The sequence below is a fragment of the Notolepis coatsorum genome (assembly GCF_963971535.1).
Source record: "Notolepis coatsorum genome assembly, chromosome: 19".
Lineage (NCBI taxonomy): Eukaryota > Metazoa > Chordata > Actinopteri > Aulopiformes > Paralepididae > Notolepis > Notolepis coatsorum.
The window spans coordinates 16,704,054-16,723,013 of NC_140183.1; the positions used below are offsets into that span (position 1 = coordinate 16,704,054).

An 18,960-nucleotide genomic window follows, 5' to 3' on the forward strand; every position below is an offset into this window, starting at 1 on the left:
ACTAGCCAGGATTTAGCCGTGCTGTGGGCGTACTGTGGCCACTGCACTGTGCTGTTTAGGTCCAGCTCCTTCAGTCAATCCTGTTTTGCAGTCAGAGCCACTCAGTTTTGGAACATCCTACCAACTGAAATACGATACTGTGCTACCTACCACACCTTTACAAAAAAAACTCAAGACCGGGCTATTAACAAATCAAACATGTGATCACTTTTAATCAGTTCATACTATTTTGTTATTGCTTTTACTATTATGTTGGATTGTGTTGTAAATATTATGTTTTACTTTTAATGCTTCTGTTTTAGGTGTATGGTTTTAGAACATCTTGCCAAAAGGACTACAGTTGTGAATTAGCCAGCTGGCTAAAACTGACACATTTACAGAAATGTTGATTAATGTGTACAGTCCTTTTTAAATAAACTGAAACTGAAACTGGCCTGTCTGGCACACAGTAAGCGTCTCCACTGTCTTTAGAACCTGACCAAAACTGTCTGGACCCTGGCTGAGACAGACACCTTTCACAACCCGACCATTCCTGGCCAAAGTTATATCATAGGTTTTACTTGTGTACCACAGTTGTTGGTGTGAATCTTTGAAGGTTGCTTAGCAACCGGAGAGTTTACAAGAAATGCAATGGAGACAAACTAGTGATGCACCGATGTGAAAATTGTGACAGATACCGATATTAATATTCTGTTCTGGCCGATACCGATATTTACCAATGTCGATATCTCTGTATAGAAAACACTTTTTTATGATAATCAAATAAAGAGCTATTTTCCAAAACGCATTATTTTTTTTACTTTTGTAACTTATTTTCAGAAATGACTGATATTTTGAAACTATTTAAGGCCAAAACATGTAAATAAAAAAAAAGATAAAATATTTTAATTTAATAGCATCACAATGGTTTCAACCGGAAAAAATTTGTCGTAAGGTATGGGTTCTTACACATCTCGATGTGATCTATCTAGAAATATCTACAGCAAGAATTTTAGGTGTCAGTGAAGCCAAAATTGCAATCTGGTTAGAAGTGGTGGAGAGAATAAAAGCTAGCATATGAATGGTAGTGCCTGGTTAGGAACGAATGATAATGGATGGATTATCCAAGTGGGGGTCTGGGGGGGGTGGGCGAGCGAGAGCATATGTATGTAGGGTATTATACTCGTATCTCGTATACTACATTTATTTAAATGGTGATTTCATTGGATGTTTACTGTTAATGCTTGTATGTCTAATTTTATGTTATGTTTAAAAAATAATAAAAAAATAATACAAAAAACATTTTATTTTTTTTTAAACATTTATATCGACCCTATTTTGATATCGGACCGATGTGTAAAAAAACGGCCATATCGGCCGATATTATATCGGCGGCCGATATATCGTGCATCACTAACACAAACCCAACCATACCATGGCATACCATGCTAGACCATGGCTAGCCCCAGCCAGGCTGAACATAGCTAATGGAGACACAAACCCAACCATACCATACCATGCTAGACCATGGCTAGTCCCAGCCAGGCTGAACATAGCTAATGGAGAGATGACACAACAGTAGTGGGATAAATTAAGAACGGGGATGAATTGGCCTATAGAGCTGAAGTCGATAGCTTTGCTGTATGGTGCAAGGAGAACGACCTGCTTTTAAACATCTCTAAGACAAAGGAAATTATAGTTGACTTCCGGCGCGGGGAGGCAGTCCACCCTCCTCTGTACATAAATGGCCAGCAGGTGGAGAGGGTAGACGGTTTTAAATTCCTCGGCATCACCATATGTGATCATTTAAAATGGGTAACACCAGCCTCATAATTAGCAAAGCCCACCAGAGGCTCCACTCCCTGTGCCAGCTTAAAAAGTTTGGTGTGTCCAGGGAGGCGATGCTCAGTTTTTACAGAGCCACTGTGGAGTGTCCTTACCTTCTCAATGACTGTGTGGTATGGAAACACCACCGTCCATGATAGGGGACATCTAGAAAGAACTGTACGCACAGCGGCAAAAATCATCGGTTGTGATCTCCCTTCTGTGGCCTCCATTTATGCCACACAAATCAGGCGGAAAGGGGAGAAGGTGATCAGTGACCCCTCTCACCCTGCTTTCTACCTTTTTAACCCCCTTCCCTCTGGCAGAAGACTCCAAAGTATCAGGTGCAGGACATCCAGTTTTAAAAACAGTACATATCCCGAGGCTGTCCGTCACCTGAACTCAAGTCCAAATACACAGGCACTTTGTACTATAAGGGCTAGCACCAGCCGACAGGCACTTTAAAGCAATATGCACTTTAAACTGGAACACAGAGCTATTTATTTTAGGTACTGTAGCATTTTTTTTAATTGTTTGTGTAAAACTTTTATTGTGGGGATTGTATTGCATGTATTCTTGTGTTTTTATATTGTATGTTTTTATACTGTATGTACTGGCACCACGACAAATCCCAATCAACCATGTGTTGAAATGGCAATAAAGTTTTCTATTCTATTCTATTCTATGGAGACACAAACCCAACCATACCATGCTAGACCATGGCTAGCCCCAGTCAGGGTGAACATATAATGGAGACAAGGCATAACACTGGCAGTGACAGCAGTTCCCCAGAACAGGTCACACTGGGGGGGATGCTTACAGTACCATGAGTGGGGACATTTTAAACATAAATGGACCCAGTAGGAATGGAACCTCTAACCTTGATTGTTAGTGCCGCACTCTACTTATTGAGCTACACCAGTGGTTCTCAACCTTATCCCCCCCCCCCCCCCCCCCCCCCCACCCTTATAGACACTTTCTTAAGTACACAGATGCTACTGCCTTGGGGAGCCTCCTATCTGATGGGGAGGAGGAGCAGGTGCGGGTCTTAGACTACTTCCTAAATTGGTGGGAGAAGTCAAACCTCGCACCACACACCTTTGGATGTATATATTTTTTTATGATATCTTTTTCTTACACAGTACTGTATATTTGTATGTCATGTATGTCATAAATGTCATGATATATATCTGTATATTTGTATGTCATGTATGTCATAAATGTCATGATATATATCTGTATATTTGTATGTCTTGTATGTCATAAATGTCTTGATGAATTGAAAATGGGGGACCCTGATGTAAACAAGACGAAAGTCTTTTTCTGGTCTGCATCCCCTTAACAATTGTTTGTATTGAGCCGTACTGTATTGTTGTACCCATTCTGCAATCTGTTAATAAAGTTTTCAATCAATCAAACCTTCTCCTGAACACATCTAAAAACAGAGGAGATGTCATGTACAGGTCCTTTCGGGTTATGAAACCGAGCCTCACCCACTATACTGTCAAAGAAGGCGCCCCGGAGGTGCCAGTCGTTCTTGTCATTGAGGAAGGTGATCATGTGCGAGAGCAGCACGTCGTTGGCCTTCTGCCGGCCAAAGAAGACACAGAGGCGCGTGATGCCGTTCTCCATCAGCGACTGCTTCACGATGTTCTCCGAGTCGCTGAGCAGCGTCACCACCTTCTGCTGAACCATCTCGTGGAGCGCCTGGAGCTCTGGAGCGGAGAGAGAGAGGTCCAGAATCATCATCACCCCTTTCAATCACCTCGCCAATGAGCAATTCGAAAAATGTAAATGTAAGGGGGTAGGGATCAATAAGCTTAGCTTCCCTTTACTCCTTTTTTGAACATGACAACTAACTAACTACATTGCTCTTGAGTTTTTTTTGTTTATAATTTCTTTTTCATTATGATTGTTCCGTTTGACGGAGCTTTATATTGTGATTTGTTTGGAGGAACGTGGAGAATACAAAAATAAACTTTTTCATTCATTCATTCAATGAGCAATTACTAAAGATCGCGTACCGATTTAAAGGAATACTTAAGTCGACTAATGGTAATTGGACTCAAGTCGACTAATCGATTACTTGTTCCGATTACTCGTTTCCCACGTGCAAACATCTAGTGCTTACCAGAGCACTTCCATTTCAAAGTGATGTCATCGACATTGAATCCTTGTGTTGTGTTAATTATAGCTCAATTAAATTATACAGTATATGGTAGCAGTTCCCTATGAGACAAGGTATTGCTATTTTTTCATCAACATCATTTCATGGTGCAGTAATTACACCGTTTGGAGTTTTTGGATGTGTGTGACATTATGTGCAAAATGGCGAAGAGCCCCTTTAGTTCTCGTTGGGGTGGAGTCTCCTCTAGCCTACCAGAGTCCTAGATCTCGTTGGAGAGTCTCCTCTGCTAACCTACCAGAGTCCTAGATCTCGTTGGAGAGTCTCCTCTGCTAACCTACCAGAGTCCTAGATCTCGTTGGAGAGTCTCCTCTGCTAACCTACCAGAGTCCTAGATCTCGTTGGAGAGTCTCCTCTGCTAACCTACCAGAGTCCTAGATCTCGTTGGAGAGTCTCCTCTGCTAACCTACCAGAGTCCTTAGTTCTCGTTGGGGTGGAGTCTCCTCTGCTAACCTACCAGAGTCCTAGTTCTCGTTGGAGAGTCTCCTCTGCTAACCTACCAGAGTCCTAGATCTCGTTGGAGAGTCTCCTCTGCCTACCAGAGTCGTAGTTCTTGTTGGAGAGTCTCCTCTGCTAACCTACCAGAGTCCTAGATCTCGTTGGAGAATCTCCTCTGCTAACCTACCAGAGTCCTAGATCTCGTTGGAGAGTCTCCTCTGCTAACATACCAGAGTCCTAGATCTCGTTGGAGAGTCTCCTCTGCTAACCTACCAGAGTCGTAGTTCTCGTTGGAGAGTCTCCTCTGCGAACCTACCAGTCCTAGATCTCGTTGGAGAGTCTCCTCTGCTAACCTACCAGAGTCGTAGTTCTCGTTGGAGAGTCTCCTCTGCTAACCTACCAGTCCTAGATCTCGTTGGAGAGTCTCCTCTGCTAACCTACCAGTCCTTAGTTCTCGTTGGAGAGTCTCCTCTGCTAACCTACCAGAGTCCTAGATCTCGTTGGAGAGTCTCCTCTGCTAACCTACCAGAGTCGTAGTTCTTGTTGGAGAGTCTCCTCTGCTAACCTACCAGAGTCCTAGATCTCGTTGGAGAGTCTCCTCTTAGCCTACCAGAGTCCTAGATCTCGTTGGAGAGTCTCCTCTGCTAACCTACCAGAGTCCTAGATCTCGTTGGAGAGTCTCCTCTTAGCCTACCAGAGTCCTAGATCTCGTTGGAGAGTCTCCTCTGCTAACCTACCAGAGTCCTAGATCTCGTTGGAGAGTCTCCTCTGCTAACCTACCAGAGTCCTAGATCTCGTTGGAGAGTCTCCTCTTAGCCTACCAGAGTCCTAGATCTCGTTGGAGAGTCTCCTCTGCTAACCTACCAGAGTCCTTAGTTCTCGTTGGAGAGTCTCCTCTGCTAACCTACCAGAGTCCTAGATCTCGTTGGAGAGTCTCCTCTGCTAACCTACCAGAGTCGTAGTTCTCGTTGGAGAGTCTCTTCTGCTAACCTACCAGAGTCCTAGATCTCGTTGGAGAGTCTCCTCTTAGCCTACCAGAGTCCTAGATCTCGTTGGAGAGTCTCCTCTGCTAACCTACCAGAGTCCTTAGTTCTCGTTGGAGAGTCTCCTCTGCTAACCTACCAGTCCTTAGTTCTCGTTGGAGAGCCTCCTCTGCTAACCTACCAGAGTCCTAGATCTCGTTGGAGAGTCTCCTCCAGAGTCCTAGATCTCGTTGGAGAGTCTCCTCTGCTAACCTACCAGAGTCCTAGATCTCGTTGGAGAGTCTCCTCTGCTAACCTACCAGAGTTGTAGTTCTTGTTGGAGAGTCTCCTCTGCTAACCTACCAGAGTCCTAGATCTCGTTGGAGAGTCTCCTCTGCTAACCTACCAGAGTCCTAGATCTCGTTGGAGAGTCTCCTCTGCTAACCTACCAGAGTCCTAGATCTCGTTGGAGAGTCTCCTCTGCTAACCTACCAGAGTCCTAGATCTCGTTGGAGAGTCTCCTCTGCTAACCTACCAGAGTCCTAGATCTCGTTGGAGAGTCTCCTCTGCTAACCTACCAGAGTCCTTAGTTCTCGTTGGGGTGGAGTCTCCTCTGCTAACCTACCAGAGTCCTAGTTCTCGTTGGAGAGTCTCCTCTGCTAACCTACCAGAGTCCTAGATCTCGTTGGAGAGTCTCCTCTGCCTACCAGAGTCGTAGTTCTTGTTGGAGAGTCTCCTCTGCTAACCTACCAGAGTCCTAGATCTCGTTGGAGAATCTCCTCTGCTAACCTACCAGAGTCCTAGATCTCGTTGGAGAGTCTCCTCTGCTAACATACCAGAGTCCTAGATCTCGTTGGAGAGTCTCCTCTGCTAACCTACCAGAGTCGTAGTTCTCGTTGGAGAGTCTCCTCTGCGAACCTACCAGTCCTAGATCTCGTTGGAGAGTCTCCTCTGCTAACCTACCAGAGTCGTAGTTCTCGTTGGAGAGTCTCCTCTGCTAACCTACCAGTCCTAGATCTCGTTGGAGAGTCTCCTCTGCTAACCTACCAGTCCTTAGTTCTCGTTGGAGAGTCTCCTCTGCTAATTAGCCTACCAGAGTCCTAGATCTCGTTGGAGAGTCTCCTCTGCTAACCTACCAGAGTCGTAGTTCTTGTTGGAGAGTCTCCTCTGCTAACCTACCAGAGTCCTAGATCTCGTTGGAGAGTCTCCTCTTAGCCTACCAGAGTCCTAGATCTCGTTGGAGAGTCTCCTCTGCTAACCTACCAGAGTCCTAGATCTCGTTGGAGAGTCTCCTCTTAGCCTACCAGAGTCCTAGATCTCGTTGGAGAGTCTCCTCTGCTAACCTACCAGAGTCCTAGATCTCGTTGGAGAGTCTCCTCTGCTAACCTACCAGAGTCCTAGATCTCGTTGGAGAGTCTCCTCTTAGAACCTACCAGAGTCCTAGATCTCGTTGGAGAGTCTCCTCTGCTAACCTACCAGAGTCCTTAGTTCTCGTTGGAGAGTCTCCTCTGCTAACCTACCAGAGTCCTAGATCTCGTTGGAGAGTCTCCTCTGCTAACCTACCAGAGTCGTAGTTCTCGTTGGAGAGTCTCTTCTGCTAACCTACCAGAGTCCTAGATCTCGTTGGAGAGTCTCCTCTTAGCCTACCAGAGTCCTAGATCTCGTTGGAGAGTCTCCTCTGCTAACCTACCAGAGTCCTTAGTTCTCGTTGGAGAGTCTCCTCTGCTAACCTACCAGTCCTTAGTTCTCGTTGGAGAGCCTCCTCTGCTAACCTACCAGAGTCCTAGATCTCGTTGGAGAGTCTCCTCCAGAGTCCTAGATCTCGTTGGAGAGTCTCCTCTGCTAACCTACCAGAGTCCTAGATCTCGTTGGAGAGTCTCCTCTGCTAACCTACCAGAGTTGTAGTTCTTGTTGGAGAGTCTCCTCTGCTAACCTACCAGAGTCCTAGATCTCGTTGGAGAGTCTCCTCTGCTAACCTACCAGAGTCCTAGATCTCGTTGGAGAGTCTCCTCTGCTAACCTACCAGAGTCCTAGATCTCGTTGGAGAGTCTCCTCTGCTAACCTACCAGAGTCGTAGTTCTCGTTGGAGAGTCTCCTCTGCTAACCTACCAGTCCTAGATCTCGTTGGAGAGTCTCCTCTGCTAACCTACCAGAGTCGTAGTTCTCGTTGGAGAGTCTCCTCTGCTAACCTACCAGAGTCCTAGATCTCGTTGGAGAGTCTCCTCTTAGCCTACCAGAGTCCTAGATCTCGTTGGAGAGTCTCCTCTGCTAACCTACCAGAGTCCTAGATCTCGTTGGAGAGTCTCCTCTGCTAACCTACCAGAGTCCTTAGTTCTCGTTGGAGAGTCTCCTCTGCTAACCTACCAGAGTCCTTAGTTCTCATTGGAGAGCCTCCTCTGCTAACCTACCAGAGTCCTTAGTTCTCGTTGGAGAGTCTCCTCTGCTAACCTACCAGAGTCCTTAGTTCTCGTTGGAGAGTCTACCAGAGTCCTAGATCTCGTTGGAGAGTCTCCTCTGCTAACCTACCAGAGTCGTAGTTCTCGTTGGGGTGGAGAGCCTCCTCTGAGTCCTCTCCGTTCACGTCATGCTCTGCGTTCAGGTTGTTTTCCTGGACCAGCTCCAGGAAGCGCAGCGCCGTCTCTGCCAGGTGAGCGATGTTCTCTGCGGGTCAAACAGGGAGGAAAAAAAACCAGCTTTACTCAACAACTAAAGAGTTCCTGCAGGTTCTCTGTGGGTCAAACAGCGAAGAAAACAACCGGCGTTACTCAACGACTTTTAAGACCTATCAAAACCAATTTTTAAGAAAAATTCGAATTATTAAATGTAACACCCTGGGGGGGAGGGGTTCACCATAAGCTGAGATTCAGATTGTTGTTCTTGATTATCAAAGACTCCAGCCACCCAAACAACTGCCTCTTTGAACTGCTGCGGTCAGGCAAGCGATACCGGAGTCTCATGGCAAGCACAGAAAGACTCAGAAGAAGCTTCTATCCCCAGGCCATCAGGATGCTCAACAAACAATAACACTATGTAACAACCATCAAATGCACTCACAGCACACACATCCACACACACACTCACTTTAAACAAACAACTCACTGCAGCACCCACTTTACACACTTTAGAACACCTAAACACACTTTATATGTATTGGTAAAGAATTTGCACTACAACCCATACCTCATTACACCTTACTGTAAATTGTACCTAAATTGTACCTCATCCCATTTCTGCTTTGCACTATATAGTATATTAGTATATTGTAGGGCTGTCCCCGACTAAGGATTTGGATGGTCGACTATGATTGGCCAAAATTTTCCGTTAGTCGACTATTGGTCGACAAAAAAAATTAAAAAAGTATAATATTTCTTTAAAGGGGAACTATTTTACTATTCCTAGCACTATTTGGGCAACTTTACACAATTCCTGTGAGTCTATTGAAGACATCTGTACGTTTTTTTTCCAAAAAATGTATTGGTTTATATTTCTAATCAAGTACTCAAGACAGACAGACAGACAGACAGACAGACAGAGAGAGAGAGAGAGAGAGAGAAACTCAGCGTGACTCCCAGAGAGAGAGAGAAAAAAAAACTCAGCGTGTCTCCCAGAGAGAGAGAGAGAAAAAAAACTCAGCGTGTCTCCCAGAGAGAGAGAGAGAGAAAAAAAACTCAGCGTGTCTCCCAGAGAGAGAGAAAAAAACTCAGCGTGTCTCCCAGAGAGAGAGAGAGAGAGAGAGAGAAAAAAAAGAACTGTGTAAACACGCAGCGCGGTGTTGGACTTCCTCAAATGGGAGAAGGACTCGGAGAGTGTTTACAGTTCTCTCGCTCTAGCTCGGCTGGCAGCTAGAGGGGGGCGGGTGTTATTATGCAAATGCACACCATCTGACGTCCCGAATACGCTAATTTTCAGATGACTCACTTGAGGGAGGGACATTATTGTGAGAGGAGAATTGGAAGAATGCGCCAAATCGAGAATTAGAGACATAGATCCTATTACTATAAGTCCACATAGCTAGAAAATAACCCTAAACACAGGAAAAGGTCATTTATAAGATAGTTCCCCTTTACATTTTTTTATTTTATTTATTTTTTTTATTTTTTTTATCATTCCATTTGGGCTGTGGGGGGTGCTTAATGTCTGAAGGAGTCGACTGAAGGCTTCTTGTCCTCTGCAAAAGCATGCAATTGGTCCACTGATGGATACATCTTGATATTTGTCTAGTCTAGTGTGTTCATTAGATGGGTGAAATCCTCTTTCAGTGCCTCTGTGCCTGTTTTCGTAGGCAGTTAGCCTCTGGTATGCGTGCCATTAGCGTTAGCCACGCATCTAGGCCTCTTTTATTTTGGAAAGAATGATAAAAATTATAATAATAATAAAATAAAAAAGGTATATATATTCGACTAAGGCTCCTTTCGACCGATTAGTCGACTAATAGGAGTCAGCCCTAGTATATTGTATAGTATATTGTATGGTAACTCAGTTACTTCTACTCTGCATTGAACATTGTACATACTGAACACTTGTGTCTACGTACGTATTTTTTACTTGCTATACTTATTTTATTTTATACTTTATCTATTTTTGTCTAGCACAGTCTCTGGAGCGTAACAGAAAGAAGCATTTTGTATAAAAGTATTCTGTACTTCTGTATGACAACTAATAAAGAAACTTGAACTTGAAACTTGAAATAGTTGATATTCTTCTACAAATTATCCCAATAAAAATGTTTGGTTTTGTAGAGTAAAAAGGAAAATCTTTAAGTAGCCCTTCTCAGACAGAGACCGTTAAAAGGTCAAATCTGTAATGTCGTTAAACAGCGACCTCTAGGCAAAAGAGCCCCTCTTGGCACGTTGTTTATGTCTGACGTGTGGGTTGGATTTCAGTGTGTGTAGGGGGAGGGGCTTCTACTGTTGGCCACACCCCAGGGGGAGGGGCTTCTACTGCTGGTCACACCCCATGGGGGAGGGGCTTCTACTGCTGGCCACACCTCAGGCTCTGACGAGAGAGGTCTGGAGAAATCCACAGTAACTAAACTCCAACCCACACGTCAGACCTAAACAAAAGAAAGTAAACAAAGAGCAATCCCAAGGTCTTTTGCCCAGAGGTCACTGTTTGACAGCATTACAGATTCTACCTTTAAGTCCAAACAAAAGGCACCTGTACGAGGGTTTTTCAGATACAGGAATGAGAAAATGTTTGCATTTGTTAGCATCATGCTAATAGGGGTCATTTGGGGGGGGGGGGGCATGAGGCAACAGAATTTTTTATGACTCAGTCATGGCCCCATTGATTTCATACTTAATATGATACAAGCAGATGTCAACATAAATGAAAACACTGGTGCAAGTGACTTTTGGGTGGACTGACGGGACTCTGTTTGTGGAAAATTAATACAGGCTTCTTGAAAATGTAAACTATCTATTTAAGCATGTGTTCTCAAGATCATGAATCATATGATGTCATCAAACCGTGTCGTCAAGAGATGGTTTGTCACTTTTGTGTGCCTTTTGTGTGCCTATCTAATAATAAATAAATAAAAAGAGAAGCCACCTATTCTCGGCCCTTGCTCCCTTACTATCATGTACCTTTCCACTAAATAACCTTCCTTGCCTATAATTTACTACCTACTATGCTAATATGTCTCTACTACTACGCACCCAAGTTTCAACACTGTTTGGTGCGAGAGTTTAGGGGTGGACGATATAAACGGTATGAATTTGCGCTACGGTATGGATTTTGACTATACCTTCATACCTTGTGACCGGTAGCCTAGTCTAGAGATGGAAGTAACTTGAGAAAAGGTTTTGCATTTTTCTATTGCAGTTTTGCACAATAAAATGTTCTTAAAATACCTCTGCACTATGTGAAATATGCCCTAGTAATACAAGAGTACAGAAATAGCTGCCAGTGTTTTACCCCTTCAGAAGCATTTATATAGACATTTTAAGATAAATGAATATACCGTGATATATACCGTTACCGTCTATGCTTCAAATTATACCGTGATATAAATTTTAGACCATACCGTCCAGCCCTAAGTTGTACCCTTCCTGCTGACCTGTTGTTAAGTCGCTTTGGATAAAGATATGCATCCGATATGCATACAAGAAAACGAGTCAGTCCATGAAGGTTCTCTCTTAACCAACTAGTTACTTCCCAGCTCATTTCCTCCCACCTGCGTACGCCAGCCTGACGATGGTGGCCTCGTCCTGCGCCAGGTGGGCGATGCCCGGCAGCACGTACTCGGGGTAGATGTTGACGTCGTTGCGCGGCACCTCCTGCACCAGCGCCAGCACCTTGGCCAGCGTGCGCACCGCCTGCGCTCGGACCCGTGGCACGCCGTCGCCGCAGAAGTGCAGCAGGTAGGGCGCGATGCGGTCCAGCAGGACGTCCACGGCGAGACGCGGCGCCAGGTGGAGCACCAGCTCCAGCGCCGCCAGCTTGGAGTCGCAGGAGCGCAGCGTCTGCAGGCAGGAGGTGATGACTGACACCAGGACGACCAGGCCCTGCTCCTCGCGGGCGCTCACGGCCCCGCCGTCCGCCGCACTCTCCTCCCGCGCCGCCTTCTCTCCGCCGCCGCCGCCGCGCAGGTTCAGCAGGATGTTCTCCAGGTCCTTGCGGATGACCAGGACGCGCTCGTCCGCCGACTGGAAGGTCTCCTTGGCGAACTGGGCCATGTAGGGCTGCAGGAAGGTGTAGAAGATGTCCGGGAAGGCCTTGCCCCTCTGCTGCTTCAGGTACTCCTCCGCCGTCAGACGCTTCTCGGGCTCACGCTGCACCATCTGAGCCACCTGAGTGAGTGAGTGAGTGAGTGAGTGAGTGAGTGAGTGAGTGAGTGAGTGAGTGAGTGAGTGAGTGAGTGAGTGAGTGAGTGAGAGAGAGAGAGAGACAGAGAGACAGAGAGACAGAGAGAGAGAAAGAGAGAGAGAGGCAGAGGGAAAAAATTCATATATATATATATTTTAATAATCAAATTTTATTTTCATATTCGAATCCCATGCCCATCGAACGAAGCTTCGAATTATTTAAGACAGCCATAATATCCACCTTGTTGAAAAGCATATGACAGGATATCAACAGTGAAAATGTAGTAGCTTAGCAGTTGACAATATGTCAATATGAGGTAGGGATGTACAGATTCCATCCAACCAGTCAGTATCAAATTATTTGCGATGATTCGATGCATCAAAGAAACCCCTGCATTTTGACCATGGCCAGAATTGCTTTGCTAATTTATAAAGGTGTAATAAGTTACCAAATGTGATGGGGATTAAAATCCTATAAAATATCTGTAAAATAATTATTATATAAACATATACAAATATTTTGAACAGAGATTTAGATTCCAATTTTACAGATGGACACATGACCAAATTTTTGTATCATCCAATTCAACCCTCCCCTGTCTTTGAACGATGTTTCTTACCTCCCACAAGCCGGCTGCAATGTGGACTAAGTCATACATAGCACGAGTCCCCTCCGATACTCGAGGTAACAGCAGTCGCATCTTTTCACCTGCGCGGCGCGATCTTTCAGGGTCAGGGGTCTGGGCTTTGGAGGGGCACCGCCCCCATCGCTTCCTGATTCTACTGCGCAGGCGCACCAACCGACCTGTAGGAGTCGCTGTCCACAACACCCGATCCCCACCCATCAGTTTCCCACCCCCTAAACGGCCAATGTGTATTAGTGCGGACGACCAGCTTAACTGAAAGCAATGTGGAGCGCTGGGCTCGAACAGGGAGGCAAACCTGTTCGAGCCCAGTCTCCAGTATTCGTGGTGAGCGCCTTGCCCACTGCACCACGTAGCCGCCCCACATGACCACATTTATATGAACGCTTGACTTTTTGTTTTGTTCACCCTATTGTACAACAACTAACACATTTGTCATTGTAAACACACACAACATGCCATAATGTGAACATTCCCCATGATCATCGCTGCCGACAAAGGTAACATGAATTATTACCAATTCCCGAATGTTTCGATCCTCGATTTTCATGAGCACGTTTTGTGTCTGGAATTGTCCTTTACGGTAAGCCAGCAGCTGGGACAAGTCGAACAGCGGGACACCTTCTGCAAACAGCTCTGCGATCACACACCCTGAAAAAGACACAAGGCGTAGGTTGAGGGTATGGAGCAGTTTAGCAGCTCTTTGACATTACACACAGACTAAATTAACACACACACACACAGGCAAAGAATATACAGTACCACTTAGGGCAATTCATCGAGTTTCAATAGACCACCACAACCAACACTTCCGGTATTCTGAAATCATGGGAGAGAGAGCGGCGGGATGAATGAATGTGGATGGGAGCCTTGACATTAAGGGGTTGTAGCTAGCTACGGCTGTGGGGGTGCTGGAGACATGATACAATAGACCTTTATACGCCCCGAGTCTCCTGAACACAGAGCGACCAATCCCAAGTCAATCGGCACTTTCTCTTCCAAGCTATAGTAACTTTTTCGCACCTACTCCCGAACTATGTATGCGCAGATTGCCCACGGAGTAGGGGTGGACGGTATAAACGGTATACACGGTATGAATTTGCGCTACGGTATGGATTTTGATTATACCTTCATACCTTGTGACCAGTAGACTAGACTAGAGCAGCTTATTATGATGAATTGAAAATGGGGGACCCTGATTTAAACAAGACGAAAGTCTTTCTCTGGTCTGCATCCCCTTAACACATTGCCCGCCGGGGGTTATGCCCATCTCATACCCCTCTCTGCTAGCGCTGTAAGCCTATGGAGATGTTTACCTTCTTTGCAGGGCTATAACTTTTAAAATTGTATTGCTATATTGACATTACTATGGCCCATTCAACATCGATTATCTATCGTTCAGGATGTGGGAACGTTATACTTTTTCATTCATACATTGTTGTGTTAATACCTTCTAGAATATAAGTATGTTTTTTATCTTTTCTGCTGTAATTCCAAAAACGCTAGTTATAGGCCCAAACGCATATATAGATTATCGATTGCCGTTTCTTTCCCATACACGCTATATTAAAAAATTCAAATGTATATGATCGGTATACATTATGCTTCATCATGCGTGGAGGAAAGGGGGGGCGGGGTCGTTTATAATTCCTTAATCATCAGTAACTGCTTTATGTAGGTTGGGTGGATATATTGATCAGATGGTTTGCAAACAAGGAAATGCACAATCGGGTTGAAAATAACGTTATATTCCTCTTACCGAGACTGGCGGTGAAAGATCCCAATTATACGATGCCGATCGCCTAGGTCCATTTCCGGTTTGTATGGCGCAATAAACGCCGAAATCATATCGATTATTACGTTTAGAAAGCGATCCATATATACTAGGGATGCTCGATATTGGCTTTTTTACCGATACCGATATTGTCCAACTCTTAATTTCCGATACCGATATCAACCGATACCGATATATGCAGGGTCCCCCCCCCACCCCCAAAAATGGAATAATTTCAGGTAATTAACATTACATATCTCTTGTTGTGGAATTAACACAAAATTATGCATACTTTTGACAATAAATAAAATCAGAATTTGTTCTTACTTGCTTGCCTGGGTAAATAAAGGTTATAGAAATGTAAAAAAAATATATATATATATATATATATTTGAAAACCGATACCGATATCACATTTTAATGCCGATATCGGCCGATAATATCGGTAGGCCGATAATATCGGACATCCCTAATATATACTATAGTGTGTGTCGGGAGTCCCATAACGAGATGTGACTGCCGGATGATTTTCCTCGATGCACTGATGCCATTCCCTGTTTTGCGAGTGTAACTCGCCCGACCATCCACCAGGCGGCGGTATTAAGCAGTTGTTGCAGTCACATCTAGGGTCCAGCTGCAGGACCGGGGGTGGGTATATGAATTATGAATGCCATGGCGAAAAAATGAAATATTGATCTAAAAACCGCTGTACAGCGATCCTGGCAGACAACGGCCAATAACGCGGGACAGCGTGTTTGGCGCTGGAAGTGTTAACAATTGTGTGTATTGAGCTGTACTGTATTGTACCCATTCTGCAATCTGTTCATAAAACTTTCAATCAATCAAGCTAGTCACAGCAGTAGCAATGACGTTAACGTTACTCGACGATTCACTCAACGTTTGCAGTGGTCGTTGCATAGTGTTTAATAATTGTACTGAGTTTTTCTCCACTTGCTCACGGACCTTGTCATATAGTTTGGGCATTTCAATTTGGCTAAGGAGGCTGAGAGGAGACTTGCTTTAGCGCAGCAACGGGCTAACGTTAGCCATTTTAAGATACATTTATATACCACGATATATACCGTTACAGTCTATGCTTCAAATTATACCGTGATTAATATACATTTTAGACCATACCGTCCAGCCCTACCACGGAGTCTAGGTTCATCCTGCGCATGCGTAGTACGGGAGTAGGTGCGAAAAAGTTACTATAGCTCGGCCGAGAAAGTGCCGATCGACTTGGGATTGGTCTCTCCGTGTTCAGGAGACTCAGGCGAATACAAGACTATTGGATCATGTCTCCAGCACCCCCACAGCCATAGCTACAACCACTTAATGTCAAAGTTCTCATCCACATTCATTCATTTTCTCCCCCGCTCTCTCCTCCATGAGCTCAATGTAGTGCAGACGTCTATTAAGGCGCTCCCATAGTCCAGCAGACTGTACACAGAGCAGACTCCGCGGACGTCCGCGCGGACTCTTGAGCTTTGATCTCAGCGGACAGCAGACCCACAGGTGCGACGCTCCTATTTTCTGAGGCGCGGACATCCGCGCCGCTGACTTGGTGTCACACAAAACGCTGCTCGGCGTTTTGGTTGACATCGAACTGCATTAAATGTGACACTGCGCGAGCGATTGGTGGCGCGAGGAGAGAGATGAGCCTGTGAAGCGCGCTCTCTCTCTGTCTCTGTCTCTCTCTCTCTCTCTCTCTCTCCCGCTGATAATGTTCCCTGATCTGCCAGTACAGTAGAACAGACAGAATTGTGGGAAATGTAGTAAAACTGGTGCGAGAAATGTAGGAAATAGACCGCGGACGTCCGCTGAGATCTGCTCGACTATGAAAGCTCAAAGAGCCGCACGGACCTCCGCGGAGTCTGCTCTGTGTACAGTCTGCTGGACTATGGGAGCGCCGCCGCCTTTAGGATGAAATTAGGTGTTACTTCAAAGGTAGTGTTACATTTATTTAAAGCAACATGTGTCTTTTTTTCTATTCATTCATTAAGTTCTGGAGTGCGTACAAAGCCAATTGAGACTGCTGGCGGTTCAACACGGCACTCACCTTCGCTGCTCTAGCCTTAAATGGTCTGGTGAGATACACTTATGCCTAATTTATGCTCAGACGTCAAAGTGTTTGCGAAGATTGCGGCGAGCCTACCGCGCTCCCGCAAGCCTACCGGTGAGGCCTACTTTCAGCTGGCCAAAGATGTCACTGCGCATCAAATCAACGCGAGCTGATGTGGACAGCGCAGAGCTGTGATTGGTCGCTGCCTTTAAAGGAAAACTCCAACATTTTGGGAAATTAGCTTATTTGGCATCTACCCTGGCCTGGAGTTAGACAAGAAGATACATAACCTTTTTCTTCTCTGTGCATGCAGTAGGAGTAGGAAGACGTGCACCGTTAGCCTAGCTTAGCGTCAGTCACTGGAAGTAGGTTCCTCCATTGGCCTAGTTCCCAACGTCTTCCTACTCCTACTGCATGCACAGAGAAGAAAAAGGTATGCATCTTCTTGTCTAACTCCAGGGTAGATGGCAAATAAGCTAATTTCTCATTTTGATTTCAGCACTGAGGAAAGGATCCGTTACAGAACCGATATCGGCAATGACACCCGACACCAGTATTGGCAGCTTCCAAACTGCCGCTGACGGCGAGGCGAGCCTTCCGTCAGTTCCGTGGATACTTTTCCCGGTGCAGGACGTACCGGCGGAGAAGATGTCCATGGCCTGTTTGAGCTCCCCTCTGCTCCGCTGGTTGTTGTTGGTCAGGTCCACCAGCGGCGTGTTCTGGTCGCTCTCCGTCGTGAACATGCTCCCGTCCACGAAGCGCTCGGGGGCGATGTAGCACGTCCTCCGCCGCGACGTGTCGAAGAAGTAGTTGAAGTCGGCCGGGTTGTCCTCGGGCAGGTAGGTGGGCTTGAAGCTGGCGAAGTCCGTGAGCAGCACCCAGTTCCAGCTGGTCACCATGACGTTCTCCGTCTTGATGTCGCCGTGGCGAACGCCCGCCTTGTGCGCCTGGTCCACGGCGGTGAGGATCTGGAAGGCCAGCCAGCGCTTCTCCACGCCGTTGAGGAAGGGCCGCGTGCTGATGCGGTCGTACAGGTTGTCCCGCACGTACTGCCGGAAGAGGATGGCCGCCTTCTCCGTGAGCGAGGCCTTCTGGAAGGGTAGGCAGTTCTGGCAGGAGTGGAGCCTGATCTTCAGCTCCTCCAGCTCCTGCTTGTAGCTGGTGAGGGGCAGGGAAGGGTCCTGTATGGCGAAGACTTTGACCACCACCAGGCCCTCGCGGTGCTTGGCGCGCGCCACCTTGAAGAAGCGCGTGCTGCCCAGGCTCTTGTCGTATTCATGGTCGTGGATGTCCGAGAAGTAGCTGTCCACGGACAAGATCTGGGACGGCGCTATCCCAGCCAGTTGGTTCCCCATGACACCTCCACGCAAATCTGAGGGGAATGCAGGATAAATAATTACATAGGAATATACAGAGTGCTCTGCCTCTGAATAATAATCATAACCTGGGCTGGGAGGTCAAATAACTTAAGCAAGCCTTTAAAGGTATATTAGATTTGATCACCCGCTTATATGTCTGTTTCCTATTGTAAGCAGCATGCTAAATTACACATTAAGTGCCAAGTCGTTGTGCAAAATAGCGGAGAGCTATTTTATTCAGAGGTTTTTCTGATCGCAGTGTTGCATGGATGGCTGGAAAGAGGTCACATGACATGCTGCAACAGAACAGAGCATGACAGAGCTACTTACTTTAGCTAGCTAGCTACTTCATAGTTCAATAAATGTTCAATGCTATCAGGCCTTTGGGTCGTTTTCAGACCATTAGACTATATCGTTACAAAAACAATGCCAGGTTGACGTTACCAGATGATGTTGCAAAAGAGACCGCAGGTCGTTGTTGTTGTTAGCAGGATAGGGCGATAACATCGGCGAAGTCAATCTCGCTGGTGTTAGCAACTTTAGCCTGTGTGTTGCATTATCTAGCGTTAGTTAACTAAGATAACTAGTTCATGGTGTAGCGTAAACATCTGTCACGCTATGAATCTGTTCAATTATCTGTCAAGCTAACTTCGAGTGTTACAGTAAGATGTGAAACAAACTGAGCAGAGCAGCCCGAGCTACAACGTTAGCCGGCTCTCTTGCGTTATTTCTAAACCTAGCCGCATTTCTGGCAATACGCTCTCTGATTGGCCGACGCCTGTTTCTACACTGGTTAAGCTTAGGCACTCTTTCGAAGTTGGTTAAGGTTAGAGTTTGTCTTAGAGCGCGACGGCAAGTTCTTTCGACGGTTAAGCTTAGGCACTCTTTCGAAGTTGGTTACGGTTAGAGTTTGTCTTAGAGCATGGCG

General features: G+C 45.8%; 1 protein-coding gene across 1 annotated transcript in view; it reads right to left on the reverse strand.

The window, feature by feature from the left end:
* The window catches only part of pik3r4 (phosphoinositide-3-kinase, regulatory subunit 4), a 91,847-nt gene extending 73,116 nt beyond the window's left edge, over positions 1-18,731 (reverse strand). The window contains 6 exon segments of the mRNA XM_084336896.1: positions 3,297-3,518; positions 7,915-8,049; positions 11,564-12,179; positions 13,356-13,489; positions 17,312-18,046; positions 18,477-18,731. Of these exon segments, the coding sequence (XP_084193022.1) occupies positions 3,297-3,518; positions 7,915-8,049; positions 11,564-12,179; positions 13,356-13,489; positions 17,312-18,029 (1,825 nt within the window). The 5' untranslated portion in view covers positions 18,030-18,046; positions 18,477-18,731.
* Positions 18,732-18,960: the final 229 nt, after the last annotated feature.